The following is a 16,399-nucleotide window of genomic DNA, read 5'->3' as shown; positions in this document are numbered from 1 at the left end:
TCATTAAAACAAAGGATATGCTTATCTGCAGAAGTACTCCAGTGATGTTCCCTTAAAACCTGTATTTAGATGGAGTATATAATTCTGGCATAGTTTATTAGTGTCTCAGGTCTTTTTTAATTTTCTCATCTGCTTAGTTGGCAGTCTGTTCCTTGGACTTCCTGTGCATGTGCATTTATACGAAGAAGATAACTATAGTTTTACAAGTTGAAGCTGTATGATCTAAACGTGGGTGGGTTGGGGTGAGGGAAGAGTGCCATGCTGAGAGCTCTGCACCTTGTCACTAGTTTTGAGCATCACAATCAATACAGGGCAGCTAGTGTGTTTAGGATGCTGCAAAAATGTCTTGGGCTGGAAAATGTAGAAGAAAACAGAGTGGCTTAGTTAGTAGCTGCATATTATTCAATTCTGTGTAATATATCAGTTGCTGTGCTTAGGCACCCTTTTTTGTGGTGAATCTAATAATTTGCTGCTGAGTAGAGGAAGTGGAGTTAAAATACTGTGGTGTGATAAAAGCTGTGTTTCACATATGGTTATAATGTTCATAGGCTGTGTACGTATAAGCACCTGATATGGTGTAAGTAATGTAAGAACACACCTCCTTTTCACCCAAACTATTGAGGTTTCTTGTCAAACTTTCTCCCTATCTGACCCATCTGAGTCTCTTCCACCTTGCAGTCTTTGCTGCTGGTTCTTAGTGTAAACTATGATCCGGAAGCTCTAATTATAGTAATGCAGAACAAATGGAAATCCTGGAATTGTCTTCAGCACTCTCAAATCACATAGTTCCTAGTTACAGGTATCAGAGCAATAGGTGAGCCAGTCTGGGCTACAACTGGGTCATGATCATTCCACTAGTGCTGCTGCATGTCTCTGCTTCCTAGTACAGCTTTGAATTGCACGTTTATTACCAGGTCTGTGGGTTGTGAATGTCAGATGCCCACTAAGTTTTAGGCATGCATTTGAACCAAGACTGCAACACTGAAGGGTGTTGTACATCCTTTAATGCTTCTTTGCAGTAAGACATTAAGAGGGTTACTGGGTTTATGTTGTTGCAAAATAATAGACTTGGATATTGAGCACAGCTTTGTGTAAGGGTGGCAAAGCCGCAGCTGGGTCCATAACCCCTTAACGTATGTTGGTGTAGGCATATGCCCTACATTTGGGAAAGATAAATACCACCTTAGACCCTTTCTCATCCTTTTCCACTGCAGCAGTTCTACCCATGGTTTTTAGTGCCTGTTTTAGCTCAGTTGTTCTCCTGAGACAGTTTAAATCTTCCTTTCATGTAGAAGAGGAAATTTTTAATCTGTTAATAAATAACTTAGGTTTAGGGTTTCAGCCATTCAAAATGCAAACATGACACACTGCCCTCTGCAGACAGAGAGATGGTCAAGATGTGTGTGTCCTCTGCTGGAATCTTACAGCTTTCAGTCAGTCATCCAGTGGAGTCTGGAAATTTTCTGGAACCTGAATGCACACCTTGGGCTCTTCGGTTGGGTTTCCTTTCCTTTGGATTCCCTGCTGCCCAGTTGTGATTGAGTGTGTGGAGCCAGGAAGTCCACCCACTTGTGGTGCAAAAATGAGTTGTTATTAATAGCTTTCTTTTCAGCGGAATAAAAAAGCATAAACTAGCATTGCTGGAGTTTCAGAATTAATGACTGTTGACATCAAATTCTTTTCCACCCCTCAGTGTGTGTTTCATGCTGCCTGCATAGGCAGAGCTCACTGCACCATTTTGTGTGCTTGCTTCACAACCATAATGGCTGGAATCTATCTTTCTCCTTTCTCCTCCTTCCCCCCCGTCCCCTGAGGAAAGAGGGAATGAAGTTAAGGTTTCCAGAGAACGTGGCAGTAATTTAAATTTAGCCCGAATTTGTACAATACACCTCAGTGCAGAGGTTCTCTTCAACCCTGATAGAAAGGTGGTTTGTGGTCAAGGCTCTGGCAGTGCCCGGGAGCACAGAGGCCCATGTCAGAAGAGGAGGATGGGGCTGTGGGAGAAGACACCCTGCCTAGGCTTTCGCAGTCCTCAGCCTCTGACCAAAACGGAGGCCAGTAAGGATGCTGAGACTGCAAGGGCGGTACGTATATGTTCATCTTTAGCGCCTCCTGCATCTTAATGTTCTTCTGAGTATAAGGTTCCATTTCAAGATAGAGCTTCCCGTTCTGCTGTTGAGGGGTTTTAAAGTTATAATGCTGAAATAATTATGTTCTATGAATAATATATTTAGTAATTACTTCAGTAATTACAACACTTCTATGTAACTGTAATAAATAGAGTCAATAAAGCTGTTTTAAAAGAACTAATTCCACCTGAAGTAGCTGCATTATCAATTCCTGGTTGTAACATTGTATTAAGCTAGTCAAGGATTTTAAAAGTCCTTAAAACATTTCCCCTCACGTCCTTTTTATCTGTGCTCTCACCCAACAAGTCTTTCTCCCGCTTGCCCATCCATCACCTACACACATCTATCCCTGCATGCTTACTCCAGTCCTGTCTCGGTTCCATGTTTTGCGGCACCTGACTGCTCATCTGTGAGTCAGGGAACTGCCATGGAAAACCTCCCTGTGCTGAAACCAGCAGACGTGACTCCTGGCAGAGAGAGGAAACAGGCTAAGGTTGTGCCTTGTCAGGGATTTTATTTTTCCTGTGCACACTTCATTCTAAATTCTCTGTTACTTTAATCTTAAAAGTGTGCAGCTTAGAAAAGTCCATGTTAAAAAATAGGTTTTGAAAATGTTAAAATATGCTTTGCAAATATAAAGTATATCCTACTGTCAGTTTTACAGATGTTTGAATGATTAGAGTAAAATTTTAGTGCTATTTCTAAGGTCTGTTATAGCCAGTCTTCTGTTTTGAAAGACGAGACTTATAGGAGTTCATATTTTATAATGATTAAAATTCTGCTTCAGGATAAGTTGAGTCAAGGTAGCAGGTCAGTGGGGAAGAGTGGGGAAGGACCAAGATATTTTATTTAGAAGATCCGAAAGATTTAAAGTATTCTAAAATGGCATATCATGTCACTTGCTGAATTAGAGCTCTTTGTGAGTCTGTAAAGCCACAGTATTTTGTGAGGCGTCCATTTTAATTGTACGCTTAAAAGTGCTGAATAGTCAAATGTAGTTTGGGGAAATACATAGTCAATTACTGTGTACAAACAACATGTGAGCAGGCGAAGGTGTAGGGTCTATATTAGATTCTCCTTTTAAGAGTAGCAACAATCTGAACAAAGCCAAATCATGAAACTGGGTGATTGACAGAGTCTGTTTGATGTGTTAAATTCCTATGGGAGTAAGAGGGCTGCATTTTTTCAGAGATGTGGTCACTCCCCGTGAATGGCTTTCCCACACAAGTAGTATGTTCACCTTTATTGTTTGCCTTTTGAATTTGGCTTCAAGCTTCATTTCTTGCTCCTTTTATCTGCCTGAATGTAACGTGTACCAGGGTACAGGCACACACAGGCTTGTCTGGTACAAGCACTTAAATTGGCCTTTTTCGTTTTATTGTATGCAAAAGAACATAGAAAGAGTATTTGCAGGCAGTGCTTTTCACAGTAGCCAAAGATTAGTGTCACTATACTGCTCAAAGTTAACAGTATAAAACTACTGTTAGAGCTCTGTGTAGCCTCCTTGTTTTAAAATGAATATTTTTAATTATGTCTGGTATTAAGTTTCATACTCAAGCAAATTTTTCTGAGAAAAAAAGAAAACTCAGGTCAGAATGAGAGATGTGCTCTTTACAGATGCTTTTAATACTAGATGCCAGGTTGTGGGCCTCCTTTTACAGAGGCCTGGAGTTGTTTTTGCCAAGCTGGATTAAGAATGGAGCACGCTCTGAGAAAAGCAAAAGCTGAAATGTGAGCTGCTGTGAGGTGTTCAAACTGTCGGCTCCCAAACAGGTAGTGACAGGTAGTCCTGTGAAGACACTGACTGCCGTTTCCAGTCCTGAGTGCCTGCAGCAGGAATCACATGTGACGCTGGCGTGATAGAAATGAAGTATTTGAGAGTCCTGTGAGCAGGGTAACAGTCGAAATTACTGTCTTTTTGCAAAAGAACCTAACTTCCTAAAATGCTAAACAAAAATCTCTTTTAGGGTGGTGCCTAGGTAGGCAGAATTCCAGCTCTGGATTTATGTTCTTGCATGTTAAATACATGTGAGCTATTTTTCTGAAGACCTTTGTACAAGTGTACTTGAAAAAGGCAGTGAAGTCTTCCCTATCACCCTGCTCCAAACCCAGCAGCAGTTTGGCCTCCCATTGTTTCGGGCTCATCTAGGGCCTGATTCCTTCCCTGAGCTATCAATGCTTCCCTAGTTCCTGCGGAAACTCAGTTCTGGGATCAAAATTCCTTTTCTGTCACGTGAGATCATGTCAGCTTTGTCTAAAATTTCTGTTAAAAATGATGTTGCCCCTTTTTCAGATAGCAGTTAGGGAAGTGCCTGGTTCTGTGTTCTCAGTGTTTGGGGTTTGAGTTACACAAGCCATACACAAGCCGAAAAATGTGGGAACTGTCTGAACCTTTGATTTGTCTGTTTTTGCAGATAGCTGTTTCTTCAAATAATTGAAACTAGTATGAAATATCAGTTTATTAACTTTTCTATCATCTGAAAGGCATGGTGCAAGTACCAGTAAATAATGCTTATAAAGCATTTTGTGGCTGTCAGTATAGTTTTATTCCTACTTCAGATCTAGCTCTTTGGTTGTCTCTTTTTTTCTTTTCTTTTTTTACCCGCTCTCTGGGTATGTTTTTTAGTCCTAGTCATTGAGGGAAGACACTTTTATTAGCATTTTAAATTATTAACAAAATTTTGATTTTATTAGTGATGTCACTAATTTTGTCAGAATAATGCAATTTTAAATTACATGTATGTGATGGTCTTTATCAATGGAAAGCAATTCTACTGATTCGATGGCACTGGAGGGAGCTAAAGACCATGAGGACAAGGTTCATATAAATACTTTGTTGCAACACAATGAAAGGATATCCCATGAGGTTCACCTGTTTTAATTGCTCAGGGCAGCGTACGGTAGGGGACATATACTTACCAAATGCATAGGTTGTTGCCATATTAAAAATGACATGCTAGTAGTTGAAGCTAGCATTCATTTGCTGATTTGAACTCACAGTTTTTGGTGGCATTTCAAATAAATTTATATTCTGTAGAGACACTCTTTAATTCCATTAAAAGTTATTCCTATTCATTTTTGCCTAAATGACTTTGCTGAAACAGTCTCCTTAGTCTAAGTTAGCAGCAAATATTCTTAAACCTGTCTAAGAAGATCCCTGCTGTACCTGATCTAAATAGATTTTGAAAAAATACTACATTTACAGTTTTCTTCCAAGTTCAGCTGCCACAGAGCACAGGAGTGATGCGGTCAGTGATACGGTTATGTTGTTGGTTTCTTCTGCTGTATAAGGCCTGTGACTTAAGCTGGTTTTAACTGTAAGCTAACAACAGAAAAATCCCTGACCTTGTTTGTAGATACAGACAGTTTTCTATCTTCCAGAAAACAGGCGTGACAAAAAGTGTATTAAGAATATGGATATTAAGGGAGGAAGCAGGGTGGGAGAGCGGTTGACAGTCAACCATACTGAGTTCTCACTCATCTAGCTTGATGGCTGTACAGACAGTAAAGACCATGGGAGCAATTAGTTACTTTCTTACAGTTAAGCATTAGACTTCAACTTTTCATTCCTTCCTTCTGTAAAATTAAAAATTGTAGTCTTTAGTATGCAGAACTCTTGCTGAAATAACTGAAGAAGCTACCAAACTCCATGGAGTACGTAGAAGTTTAGTTCTTCAGGATGACAGTCTTTGAGATTCAGGGGAGGTTGAAACCATTTCAGGCCGCAGGAAGGACAGAAATGGCAGCAGGTAAGTCACAGCAACAGCCCGGGAGCGCAGGTGGCTGCGTCAGCTCTCCCTCCACTGTGCCCCACTCACGTCAGGAGTTTGATTTCCCCGCGAGCTCTCCAGGCCCAGCATGCCACTTGCCTTTCATTCTGCTTCCAGTAAACTGTTCGTTGTTTAGAAGAGGGTGATATTTTGATTTCTGATTAATTCTCTTCTTATTTTAATAGAGGTAAATAAAAATGAAGGCAGGCAAACAGAATTGTTTTAAAGTGTAGAGAAGAGATAACATCCTATATGTAAATCAATAGGTTTGGTAGTGTTTTGCAACTGACGGGATCGTTAGTTAGAGCCAAGTCTCTGGTGTGTTTGGCCCAACAAAATTCAGGAAGAAACGCTGGAAAAGAGGGGCAGAAGGCAAAGTAGAGTGAGAAATTTTGTTACGTGAATTCTTAATTGCCTCATGTTTTCCCATGTTTTTTTTTGTCTTTTGCAGCCTACTTAAAAGAAAAAGAAAAAAAAAAAGAAAGAACAAGTTAATAGGGATTGTGCCATGTTCCTCCCCACTCACTCACACCATGTTCTTGCCCCGGGCTCGCCCTGGATTGGGATCATGCCATCGTGATCTCATCCATACCGTTACCTTTCATTTCTGTACCCGGCCTTGGCCTTGGACCAGCTTACGTTTCCTCCTGGCATGGAAGAGTAATTTTCTGGGGCGGGGTGAGGGGCTGCTCTGAGGTTTGTATCACGGAGCAGGCCTCGGAGGCACGCGGCAGTGGGTTGGTTTTAATCGGTCTGTTTTGGTCGTGGTGAGTGTGAAAACACCTTCAAGTTCGCACAACAGGAGTGAAGGCAGCTGGAGCAGCCTCAGGCGTTTGCGGGGGTGTCGGTTATCGGTGGGGGGAAGCTGTGCAGGACAGGTTTCAGTTGAAAACCGGTCATCGCGTACTGTCCCAGGCAGATGGCTGTGGTGTCTGGGATGAAATGTGGCCCCTGGCAGTGGGAAGTGTAGAGGGGTACTCATGATCTGCTTGGGGGAGGGAGCCCTCCAAAGCCACGGCTGGAGGAGGAGGGATCCGTGAGCAGCATCCAGTCACGGGGGGAGCGGGCAGGTGTCCTGACTGCTGGGGGGCCCGTCCAGCACAGCGCTGGAGCGTGGGCCACGTCGGGGTTACCTGGATGTGTTCCCTGCTCTACAGCCATCTCCCACTCATCATTCTCCCAGACAAAACCAAATTCATTATATGACCCAGAAAGGGCTATCTCAGAATATTTTATTAATTGCTTTCTTAAGAAAGAAAAAAGAAGGTAGTTGTTCTTTATATAATTGAAATCAAAACTTGCAGTTGATTATAGGTTCTTAAACTAACTTGGAGGATCTTTGTAAAAACCAATAAATTCTGAATTACTCTTCACTGCATGTTATAAAGTGGGTTTTCCAGAATACTTCTGTGAAAACTGCTGTTTTCTGAAACTTACATTGTTCAGATTTCAAATGAGCAAACTGGCTGTGGTAAAAGGAAGGGAGAAGGGGAGGGAAGTTTACATACAGCTTTAAGCCTGGATGGAAGTTACTGTACAATTTTTAGAAATGAAAATATCCATGTAGGGACCTAAAGGAATCCTGTGGGTTGATGGTGCAGTTTGTGTGTAGTGTGTGAGCAGTGCCTTTATGGCATACGGAAGATATTTTACTGTGGCTTAATGCTTATTATAGTTGCAGTTTTTTTGATTACCATCTGTAATCTCTATTGGTTTTTGATAGAGCAACTAAGATTTACTATTTTGGGAGTGGTGTTCGCTGTGTTTTATCATGCTGACTACTATTTCCAGTGTCTGTGAAATAGCAAAGTCTTACAACTTCAGTCTGATTCCTGAACTGTTGCTTTCATCTGCTGTAGAAAATATTGAATCTCCTGATTATACAAATGTCTCCTGTTGGGTAATATTGACAAATATACTGAATAACATTTTTGACATAACATTCTGTTCCCACACAGATAATTTGGATGTAATTGAATGGGTTGATAAAGAGTCTGTGCTAAAAATACGACATTTTCTCACCCACTGAGTGAAAGAAAATGCGTGCTCAAAAAGCAGTTTCGTCAAGCAGAGCTGCTGGGAAGCGGGCTGCCGTACATCGCGACTACCAATGGCGCCTGCCACCACTGTGGGCACGGCTCATGTGTAGCCTCAGCGTAGCCCATAGCACCAGCTTTGTCCCTGGTGAGGGCAAGGAGGAGAGCAGTGCTGCAGCCTGGCAGAGGGGTTCAGGGAGCCACCTTGTACCGGGCGTGTGGAGCCATGGGGCAGCCTGGGAATGGGTTTAACTGGAGCAGAATGCTCCAGCCCGTGCAGGAGCCCATCCAGGACGCCTGTCAGACTCGCAGGAGCGCTTAAATTCACTTGAGCCAAAAATGTACAGAAATAGTTAGAGGGGGAAGTTTTGAAGATCTCTTTTCTTCTGTTTTCCCTTATTTTAATGGTCTCCTGGGCACAAGACTGCATTGTTACAGCTTCAGGCCGTATGGTTTTGCTGCAGACTAGGGGAAAAGAAGAACAGACCGTAGAGAAAGACTGACTGTTTAGTATGCAATAAAGTAACTTTTATACTTCTCCCAATCTCCTATCAAATAAATCTCACGCTAACAAGCAATCCAAACTGTTTCTCTGCCCGCCGCTCCGCACAAGCTGAGCCGCATTGTACCTTTCCAGCCTTTGAAACTGCCTGTGCCTATTTTTATTTGTCAGGCCAGGGCTGGGCTGGCCCCATTCCAGATGTGTCTCACAAGATTTGGTGCTGATGAGCTATTTATAGCACTGTGGTTCCATTGCCATGGCAACCGTGCTAGAGGCCAAGGCGGCTGGGAGCTATTTCTGGACTTGTGCTGTAATGTAAAACTGATTGGGAAAGTTAGTGCATCCTCTAAGCCAGACTAACTTTAGACAGGCAGAGAGAAAAAGAAAAAAAAGGGGGGGGGGGGGGGGGGGGGGCAAGGGGGGAAGAGACAACTACAATCTCTTTAAATAGGTCTTTATTTTCTTCTGCCTTTTCCCCATTTCTTTTTTCGTGAGCACTTTGTGAATAGGTGACTTGCCTTCTGCTGGATTTGTCTAAAATTCATTCATGCCTCCTGGCGGATTACGCTTTTGTAATTACGCCGTTTAGGAAGCTGGGTGCGTAACCAGCCTTGTTTTTAGGGCAAAGGTTTGTGTTTCATGGCAGCACAGAAGTACGGGGGCTTTGCTGGCTGGTCGGTGGGGTATGTTTTGGGGTTTTTGCAATAGTTGCAGTTCTTTATACCCTGTAGTTTTAATATTCTATTTTTTGTGTGTGCTTCATGTTCTCCACACCATATAAGGAACTGTAACCTTGATTACCACAAGATGATTCCAAATATATGGAGTCATACTTTTCAGCTTTCTCATTATTTGCTTCAAAATTAGACCCATGGTGCCCCTTCGCCTCCAAGTGGCTGGAATGCTGCGAGGCTCTTCTGTAATTACAGCTGGGGCCGCTCTCAAAATCACTTTTCCGGGACATGTATGCATTAATACTATCTATAATTAAATTCTGAGCTTCAGACCGTTTTTAAATTTTTTTGTGTGATTTGCTACTTCAGTAAAGAATTAATAATAACGATTTGACATGAAATTGGAAATATAAAAAAAGTCATTTGCAGCTTCTTGGAAAAGTTTTCTAAAGAGTTGTCTTTTGGTTTACTTCTGTTTAAGTCTTATACTACATTTTTGAAGTTCATTTCCCACATAAATGTGGTTTTGAATGGGGTCCTTATGTCTGAGAACTGACAAGCAGAATTTCATTACAGGAACATCATATGAGATGTTTTTGTATGCAATATAGTGCTCTCATAATTATACCAATAATACTTGTTACAGTACTGTCCTTATGTGCCTTTTCTTAATTTTCTTTGTGAAGTAGTTAAAGTAATCACAGAGGATCTGATGGATTTTTATTTTTTCTTCTCTCTCCTTACCTAGTTTTGTTGTTGTTGGGGGGGGGGGGGGGGGGGGGGGCAGAGCTGTGCCTTTGTGAATATTTTTAATCATCCAGTAACATGTTTGTGGCATGTCTTCTGTGACCACCTTAACAGTAAAAACGCCACCTTTGCAAATCATAGCAAGTATCAGTGTATCTTCAAAAACAAACAAGTCTACTAATGTTCCAATTTTAATTTTGAGGGAAAACTTATCAAGTTTTGTTTCATATACTGCTCATGTTTGCAGGATACCATAAATACTAGCAGATTGAACACTTGCTTATTTAATTTGCATCATTCCTGTAACTTTGCCTGCTTTTCTGCTTGTCTTGCAAAATAATCCAGATGAAATGTAAAAGAAATCTTTATCATCAGTTTAAGGAATAGGATTTACTCCTACCAGTATCCTGCTTGCTCCCAGGAACAGCAGAAACGGACAGGCTTGAGGGACCGCCGATGCGCACATGCATGCTTGCAACTGAGAGTAAACCCCCCGCCCAGTGCTGCTCTGGGTGTGCTGGCCTGCTTGGGAAACCCAGGGTTTGACACTGTGACAGACTGGGCTTTTCAGAGTTGGGAAAACTTTTCTGTATTAACATGTTTTTAAACTGTGTTAAAGTTTGCGGTACATCCATCGTATATTTCTCAGCTCAAGTCCCTTCTTAAAGAGGGTACTTTATCTTTGTGCTAATCCTGTAACTCTGGCTTCAGCATAGACAATATAGCTAAAGAAAGAATTTACCAAATAGTTAACTGTTTGGCTTGTAGAAAGCTGTTCCTGAATAACTTAAAGGATGATGGCAAGCTTTAAAAAGGGAGTAAAGCAGAAGTATGATCTGTTCTGAGAAATAAAAAATACACTCTTGTTTATAGACACTATTAATGTTGAATTAAATTTCAGCTTAAAACTACTTTAGGGAGCTCTGAATTAGTTTTGTAGCCCTGATAGGGTATAGGTAAATATATAAAAATCCGCTGGGCATTTGCACTGTTTGGTCTTAAGGAAGATCAGTAAACAAATATTAATTTATTTTCGATCATAGAAACCTGAATTATAAAAACTGTTTTAGGGGTGAACATGGTAAATACAACTCTAATTCTTAGTAAAATCTTGATAGTTCTTAGTAATAATCTGATTATTTCTTAGTAATATCTTGATAAAAACATATGACTCACAGGAAGTGAAAATTCCATTTCCACTAACCCAAGGGACTCTAGACAATTAACTTACTCCCCGTGTGCCTGCCTTTAAAGTAGGGTTAATGTAAGGTGTGCAGTTCGGGATGCGATGGTGGAGGCAGGAAATGCAGCTTGAATGAGGCAGGCAGGAGTTGCTTGATTTACTGTCTGTAAAACACCTTGAGGCTTTCAGAGGCAAGAAACTTCACAAATACGGAGTTCCACTACTACTCTTGAGGTTTCAAAGTAATAAATGTTGTATTTAGTTGGGACTGAAATTTTGAATTCTTGATTTGCAGTGTCTTACTGACACTAAAGATGAGGTCTTAAAAGACATATTAACAGGGACATTTTGTATACAAATTCAGGTTATGACTTGACAAAAATCTGATGGAAATAAAGCTCTTCAAATAAAGGTGTGTTGTCAATTTGAAGAGACCTTACCAGTGGTGTTCTAGACTGAAAACAAAAGCTCTTCTTCACAAAGCAAAACCCCCCTCTTGTCTGCCAACAATTTCGTCAGATCACAGAGTGTAAAATTTCAAGTTACAGTTTATTGAAAAGACTATCAGGAAATGCTCAAGGAAAAGCAGTCTGATTTCCCCCTCCCTGTTCTTCCCGAAACGGTGAAGTTACGTTGTTCCTTGATGTGGAAGATTTCGCATGTTACATACCTTTTCAGTGGGGGAAAATGAGCGCAGGCTGCAATTCTTAGTCTGGCAGAAGCATTGTTTGTTAGGGGAAATTCCCCCTACATTGGGATAAAACAACCACTGTCTGTATGAAAGAACTCCAGAATAATTCAGTAATTGGCATATATCTTGATCTGAAAACTGGGACATGGTTTTGACATAATAGGCTTGTTAAAAATTTGGGAAGAATTAGGTATATGACTGACTGACTCTGACCTGCAGGAGCTAAGGAAAGATTCTGTGTATCTCTCTATATGAAATCTGCCTCCTAAGTGCACTCTTAAAATTAAGTACACTTCATTCTTTGCAAAGATCTGTGTTTTTCCTTCCCCAGGCTGAAGAAAGGGACCCAAAAATAGAGTGCATTTTTTATTTGATTGTTTTAAATTTATAATAATATTAAAATATCTCAGGACACAGTTGCTGCTGTCCTAGAGATGCTTCTTCTCCAGTGTTACTGACTAAAATGACCTTAAGTCTCCTTTTTCTTCCCTTTTTAAAAAAAAAAAAAAATTACTTTAACATATGCCGTAGTAGCATCGATATTTTATAACACAGGCAAAAGTGCCTTATACTAAGTGACAGTATCTTGCAGAGGAATAACTGATTCTGTTATTTAGTCATGTCCAGAATCTGGCCCTAAATGAGAATTGGCAGCAATGCCGAATGAATGATTTGCTTTCTGGAAAACAGCTTTCCCATGTAATTGCTGGGAAAATTTTACAGAAGAAAAAAAAACCTGACTTCATAACTTGGTGCAAGACTTGCAGTATAAAATTTGGTTTCGTGGTTTGACAGTTTTATTTGAATTATTTCACCAAGGTCACTTTTCTTTCTCCCTGTGAAATTCATTGCTGACATAGTAGATGGGCATATCTCCAGTAGACTTAGAACAATCTATAACAGCAGTGAATTCAGCACACAAAGTAGTACTAAAGTGGTCTCACTGGTGTTTTGGGTAGAGCATAACAAGAATTAAAAATAGAAATTAATGATGGTGAATTTGTTTTTACTTTTAATTAGGCTTTGTTTTCATCTGACTTAATTATTAGTTTAATTTACGGGATGAATTATTTGGTCTTGACTAGCATTGACTTAAAGTCTCTGAACATAATGTGTTGATCTCTGAACTCCTGCTGCTGCTCCTTATTGTAAGTATATCGGATTCGATCATATTTCTGCTACTCTTTCTTCCTTACAGACACATTTATTTTTCAGTTGACCAAGTGAAAGAATAATCCTCTTTCTGTATGTTTGAGCAAAAAATAGAACTGGTTTTTAATGTCTTTAGCCCTTTCTATAGTTGCTAGAGCAGACTTTTAGGAAAAGGCACATGCACAGGAGGAAATCTTCATTTAATGTATTGCTTTGCAGGGTAGGTTTTCGGGTAACTATCACATAGTGAAAGACTTCCTTCTTGAACGAGTATTGTTACGAATACCAGATGTTACTGAATGCTGGAACTTGTTTTGGGGGGGAAGAAGAAATGTTTATTCCATTTGAACTTGTTTTACCTGGCATGAACATCTCTATTGGAATTCATCTCAAGTACAGTACTGCTGCTTCTATGTGGCTGATGTTTTTCAAGGAAATCATAGGCCTAAAAATAGTCTGCATAAACAACAGTAAGAGGTTTGTCCTTTCAGTTCCAGGTTTTAGCAGTATCTTGTTGTTATTTTCTAATTGTCAGTTTTCAAAATCCATCAAGCTGATTAGCAGAGTGTTTAAAAACAAAAGAAAAAAAAAAGCAACCACCAAACCCAGAAATCTCGTGGTACCTTGCATAAAATGCTATGCTTAGATAAATTCAGTACAGAGAGACAGAGAGGCTGGGTCACTGTAGTAATCACCTTTGTATCTTTATGAACACGTTATGTTCTGAACATTTTTCAAGTATCCTCCAACTTCTGAAATTGCCACAATTGTGAAACCGTGGTCTAAGGGGAGAACATACCGTGGAAACACTCGTACTAGTTGGAATTTGTGATTGTTGTACATATTTAACATCCTCTGTGTGCTGAACAAAGAGCTTTACTTCTTTTCCTTTGGATTAAAAAAATAAAATTACTTACAGCCTGGAAGAGATGAGGAAAAAATCCAGCTTGCAAATTGCAGAACACAATTTGTCATTAATTTTACCCTTGTCTATCTGTCTCCACATTGCTTTTCATGATGGAAATCTTCACACTTTTGTCTCCTGTTTTAAGGAGTGTGTTTACTAAGATATGTTTTAATCTCTTTAAAATTCTGTAATTCAGACTAAATGAAAATCACTTGTAATTTGTCTCTGAAACAAGATGGTCATCTAGTTCCTGGTGGAAAGGACATTACACTGAAGCCGCTGTTAAAATATACATTTGTTGTTTCTTCATCCACTGCTGTTTATTAGGTGTTTTAAGAATGTCAGCTGGGAAGCAGGGGCTGAAGCTGAGGGCTAAGACCCTTGCTGGTTTTCATGGGGGTTTGGTTTCCGATTTCTGAACCTGGGACATGGCTGCCTTCCCCCATCCCTGAAATTGCTGCCTGTGGCCGCAGCTAATGCACTTCCACTGTACCTACCTGCGTGTAGGGATCGGGAGGGAAAACTCAGCTTTTCTTGTGATTTCTGCTTCGTAAGGAAAAGAATTCAAGCAAAGGAATTTAAAAGGAACTTCAAAGTATATTGGTTTTAAGACTACAATCGTTAATGTTACAGGTAAAGTTAACTGTAGGAGCATTGCTAGATGTCCTGCTCGCGCTGCAGTGGGAGTTGGCTGAGCGTGGCGTAGCCCTGCTGCGTACTCCGTGTCGGGCGGTGTGGCTGGGGGTGCGAGTAGCATAAAATCGCCATCCTGGTGCTGCTGGTTTGCTACGTCTCAGAATCTCACAGACGAACCACAATAAAACAGAGTTAACAAATGGTTCCTTGAGATTTCTGCTCTGTGAGTTGAAGTGAAAGGCAATTAGGAGGTTACAGTTAATTGGTAAAAACATTTTAAAAGGCTCCAAGATGTCCGCTTTTTAATGAATTTTAATAAAATACATCTTCTTGTACCCATTTGACTTACTACTGCTGCTACTTCAGAAAGTAAACTGAGAAACTGGTACCAACAAGTGACAGAAAAATCACTATTCCCTCTCCCTTAAGTGAATTTGTAATGAAATTGGGGTTTAATAAGGATTTCATTTATTAAAAGAATTACAGCAATGATAATTTTTTTAAAAAAAAATTTCATCTTTCAGGAAAATTACATGTAGCCAATTTATTTGAGTCATTGCTTTACTGTTAGCGGTAGCAGGTTATATTGTATAATGTATAAGAAGAAACGACCGAAATTAAACGGCTTCTGTGTGTGTGAGCAGAGGCAGTCGTGTGGGAGGGGGCTGGAATGGGGTTACCAGACCTGATGGATAAAACTGGCCCTGGCCCTCTGCTGGGTGCTGCTGGGAAGTGCACGGTGAAACACTCGCGCACGTATGTTGAGCAATTTTAAGTGTATTCAGTATTTTGTGAAGCCGAGGCCATTAAAATATAGCAGATCTTATCTGGGAACCTGTCAGTTACTGAAGCATTAGATAGCTTGTCTAATTTGAGAAGGAAAAGTTACTCTCTTTCTTTCCTCTCCCCAGTTTTCTAGACAAGATTGACATTGTCAAACAAAATGAGTATACACCATCTGACCAGGTAAGGAAAGTTTCATTAAGAAATTATGCAATTTATCTGCCCTCTCCGTATTTGAGAATAACTGTCTTACTAATTTTCTCTTAGCCATTTGTGGCACTAATACTGGTATTGCCGTGTACTGTACATACTTAGTATTGCAGTAAAAATTACTTCTGTCATTTGGATTGAGATTATGCATGTAAATGTACTGTGAAATTAAAATCTGCCTAGATTCAAGACTTACATCATGCTTCTGTGACACTAAAACTCAAATACCCATTTGAGTGAGTAATGTACAATGTTTTGTCCTTGCTGAATAGGCACCATGCTCTTTCTCCGATGCGGTTGGTTGGTATCTTCTCAGCCCCACTGGCTCCCACTGCAAACCAGATTTTATAAAAACAGCCTTGTTAGGATATTTTATTATCAGAGTAGGAGTCGTAGTTTTCATTTTGTTATAGATAATCTGCAGATCTTTTTAGGAACAAATTCCTAATCCAAAATCACATGTGTATTCCTAACTTTCTGCCCATAAATAATGCAATTAAGCATCTAGCATGCTTTTGTAGGATAAATAACTCAAAACCACTAATGTCCCAAAACTTTCATAGACAGTATTGATGAGGGCAGAACCGTTTGTGTCCTTTAAAATTGTTCAGGAATAAATTAATCCTTTGTCCTTTTAAAAATCTGAGGGTTTTTTTATAAGTGAGGCTTTCTTATCACTGAAATAATTCTATTTTCAGGAAAAAAATATTAAAAATTAAGTTATATGGGAAATTTGGAACAATTAATTTTCAGATATGAAACTTTAAAACAAGTATTGATTTTATATCGGAGGCTAAGGGTCTACTGTGAATGTTACAATTTAGCTTCTATTTAGACCCATTGTGAAGAACACCAAAACTTTAGGTTCTAAATGATAAAATCTTTAGTAGAATTCAAAGTGGTATTTTGTAGTTAGTTATATTTGGACTGTGTAGTCAGTCTGCAGCCTATGCAAATTAGGTTCTTCTAGATCAGTTAA

At 39.9% G+C, this 16,399-nt stretch overlaps 1 protein-coding gene across 4 annotated transcripts in view; it reads left to right on the top strand.

Annotated features, from left to right (window-relative positions):
• Positions 1–16,399, top strand: part of GNAS (GNAS complex locus) — a 158,513-nt gene that overhangs the window by 132,210 nt on the left and 9,904 nt on the right. For all 4 annotated transcript variants that reach the window (XM_055813806.1, XM_055813807.1, XM_055813809.1 and 1 more), the window contains exon 6: positions 15,339–15,393. In XM_055813806.1, the coding sequence (XP_055669781.1) occupies positions 15,339–15,393 (55 nt within the window). The remainder of the gene's footprint in view (positions 1–15,338; positions 15,394–16,399) is intronic.

Source organism: Falco peregrinus, chromosome 9, assembly GCF_023634155.1.
Source record: "Falco peregrinus isolate bFalPer1 chromosome 9, bFalPer1.pri, whole genome shotgun sequence".
NCBI lineage: Eukaryota > Metazoa > Chordata > Aves > Falconiformes > Falconidae > Falco > Falco peregrinus.
This window is presented reverse-complemented; position numbering and strand designations above follow the sequence as displayed.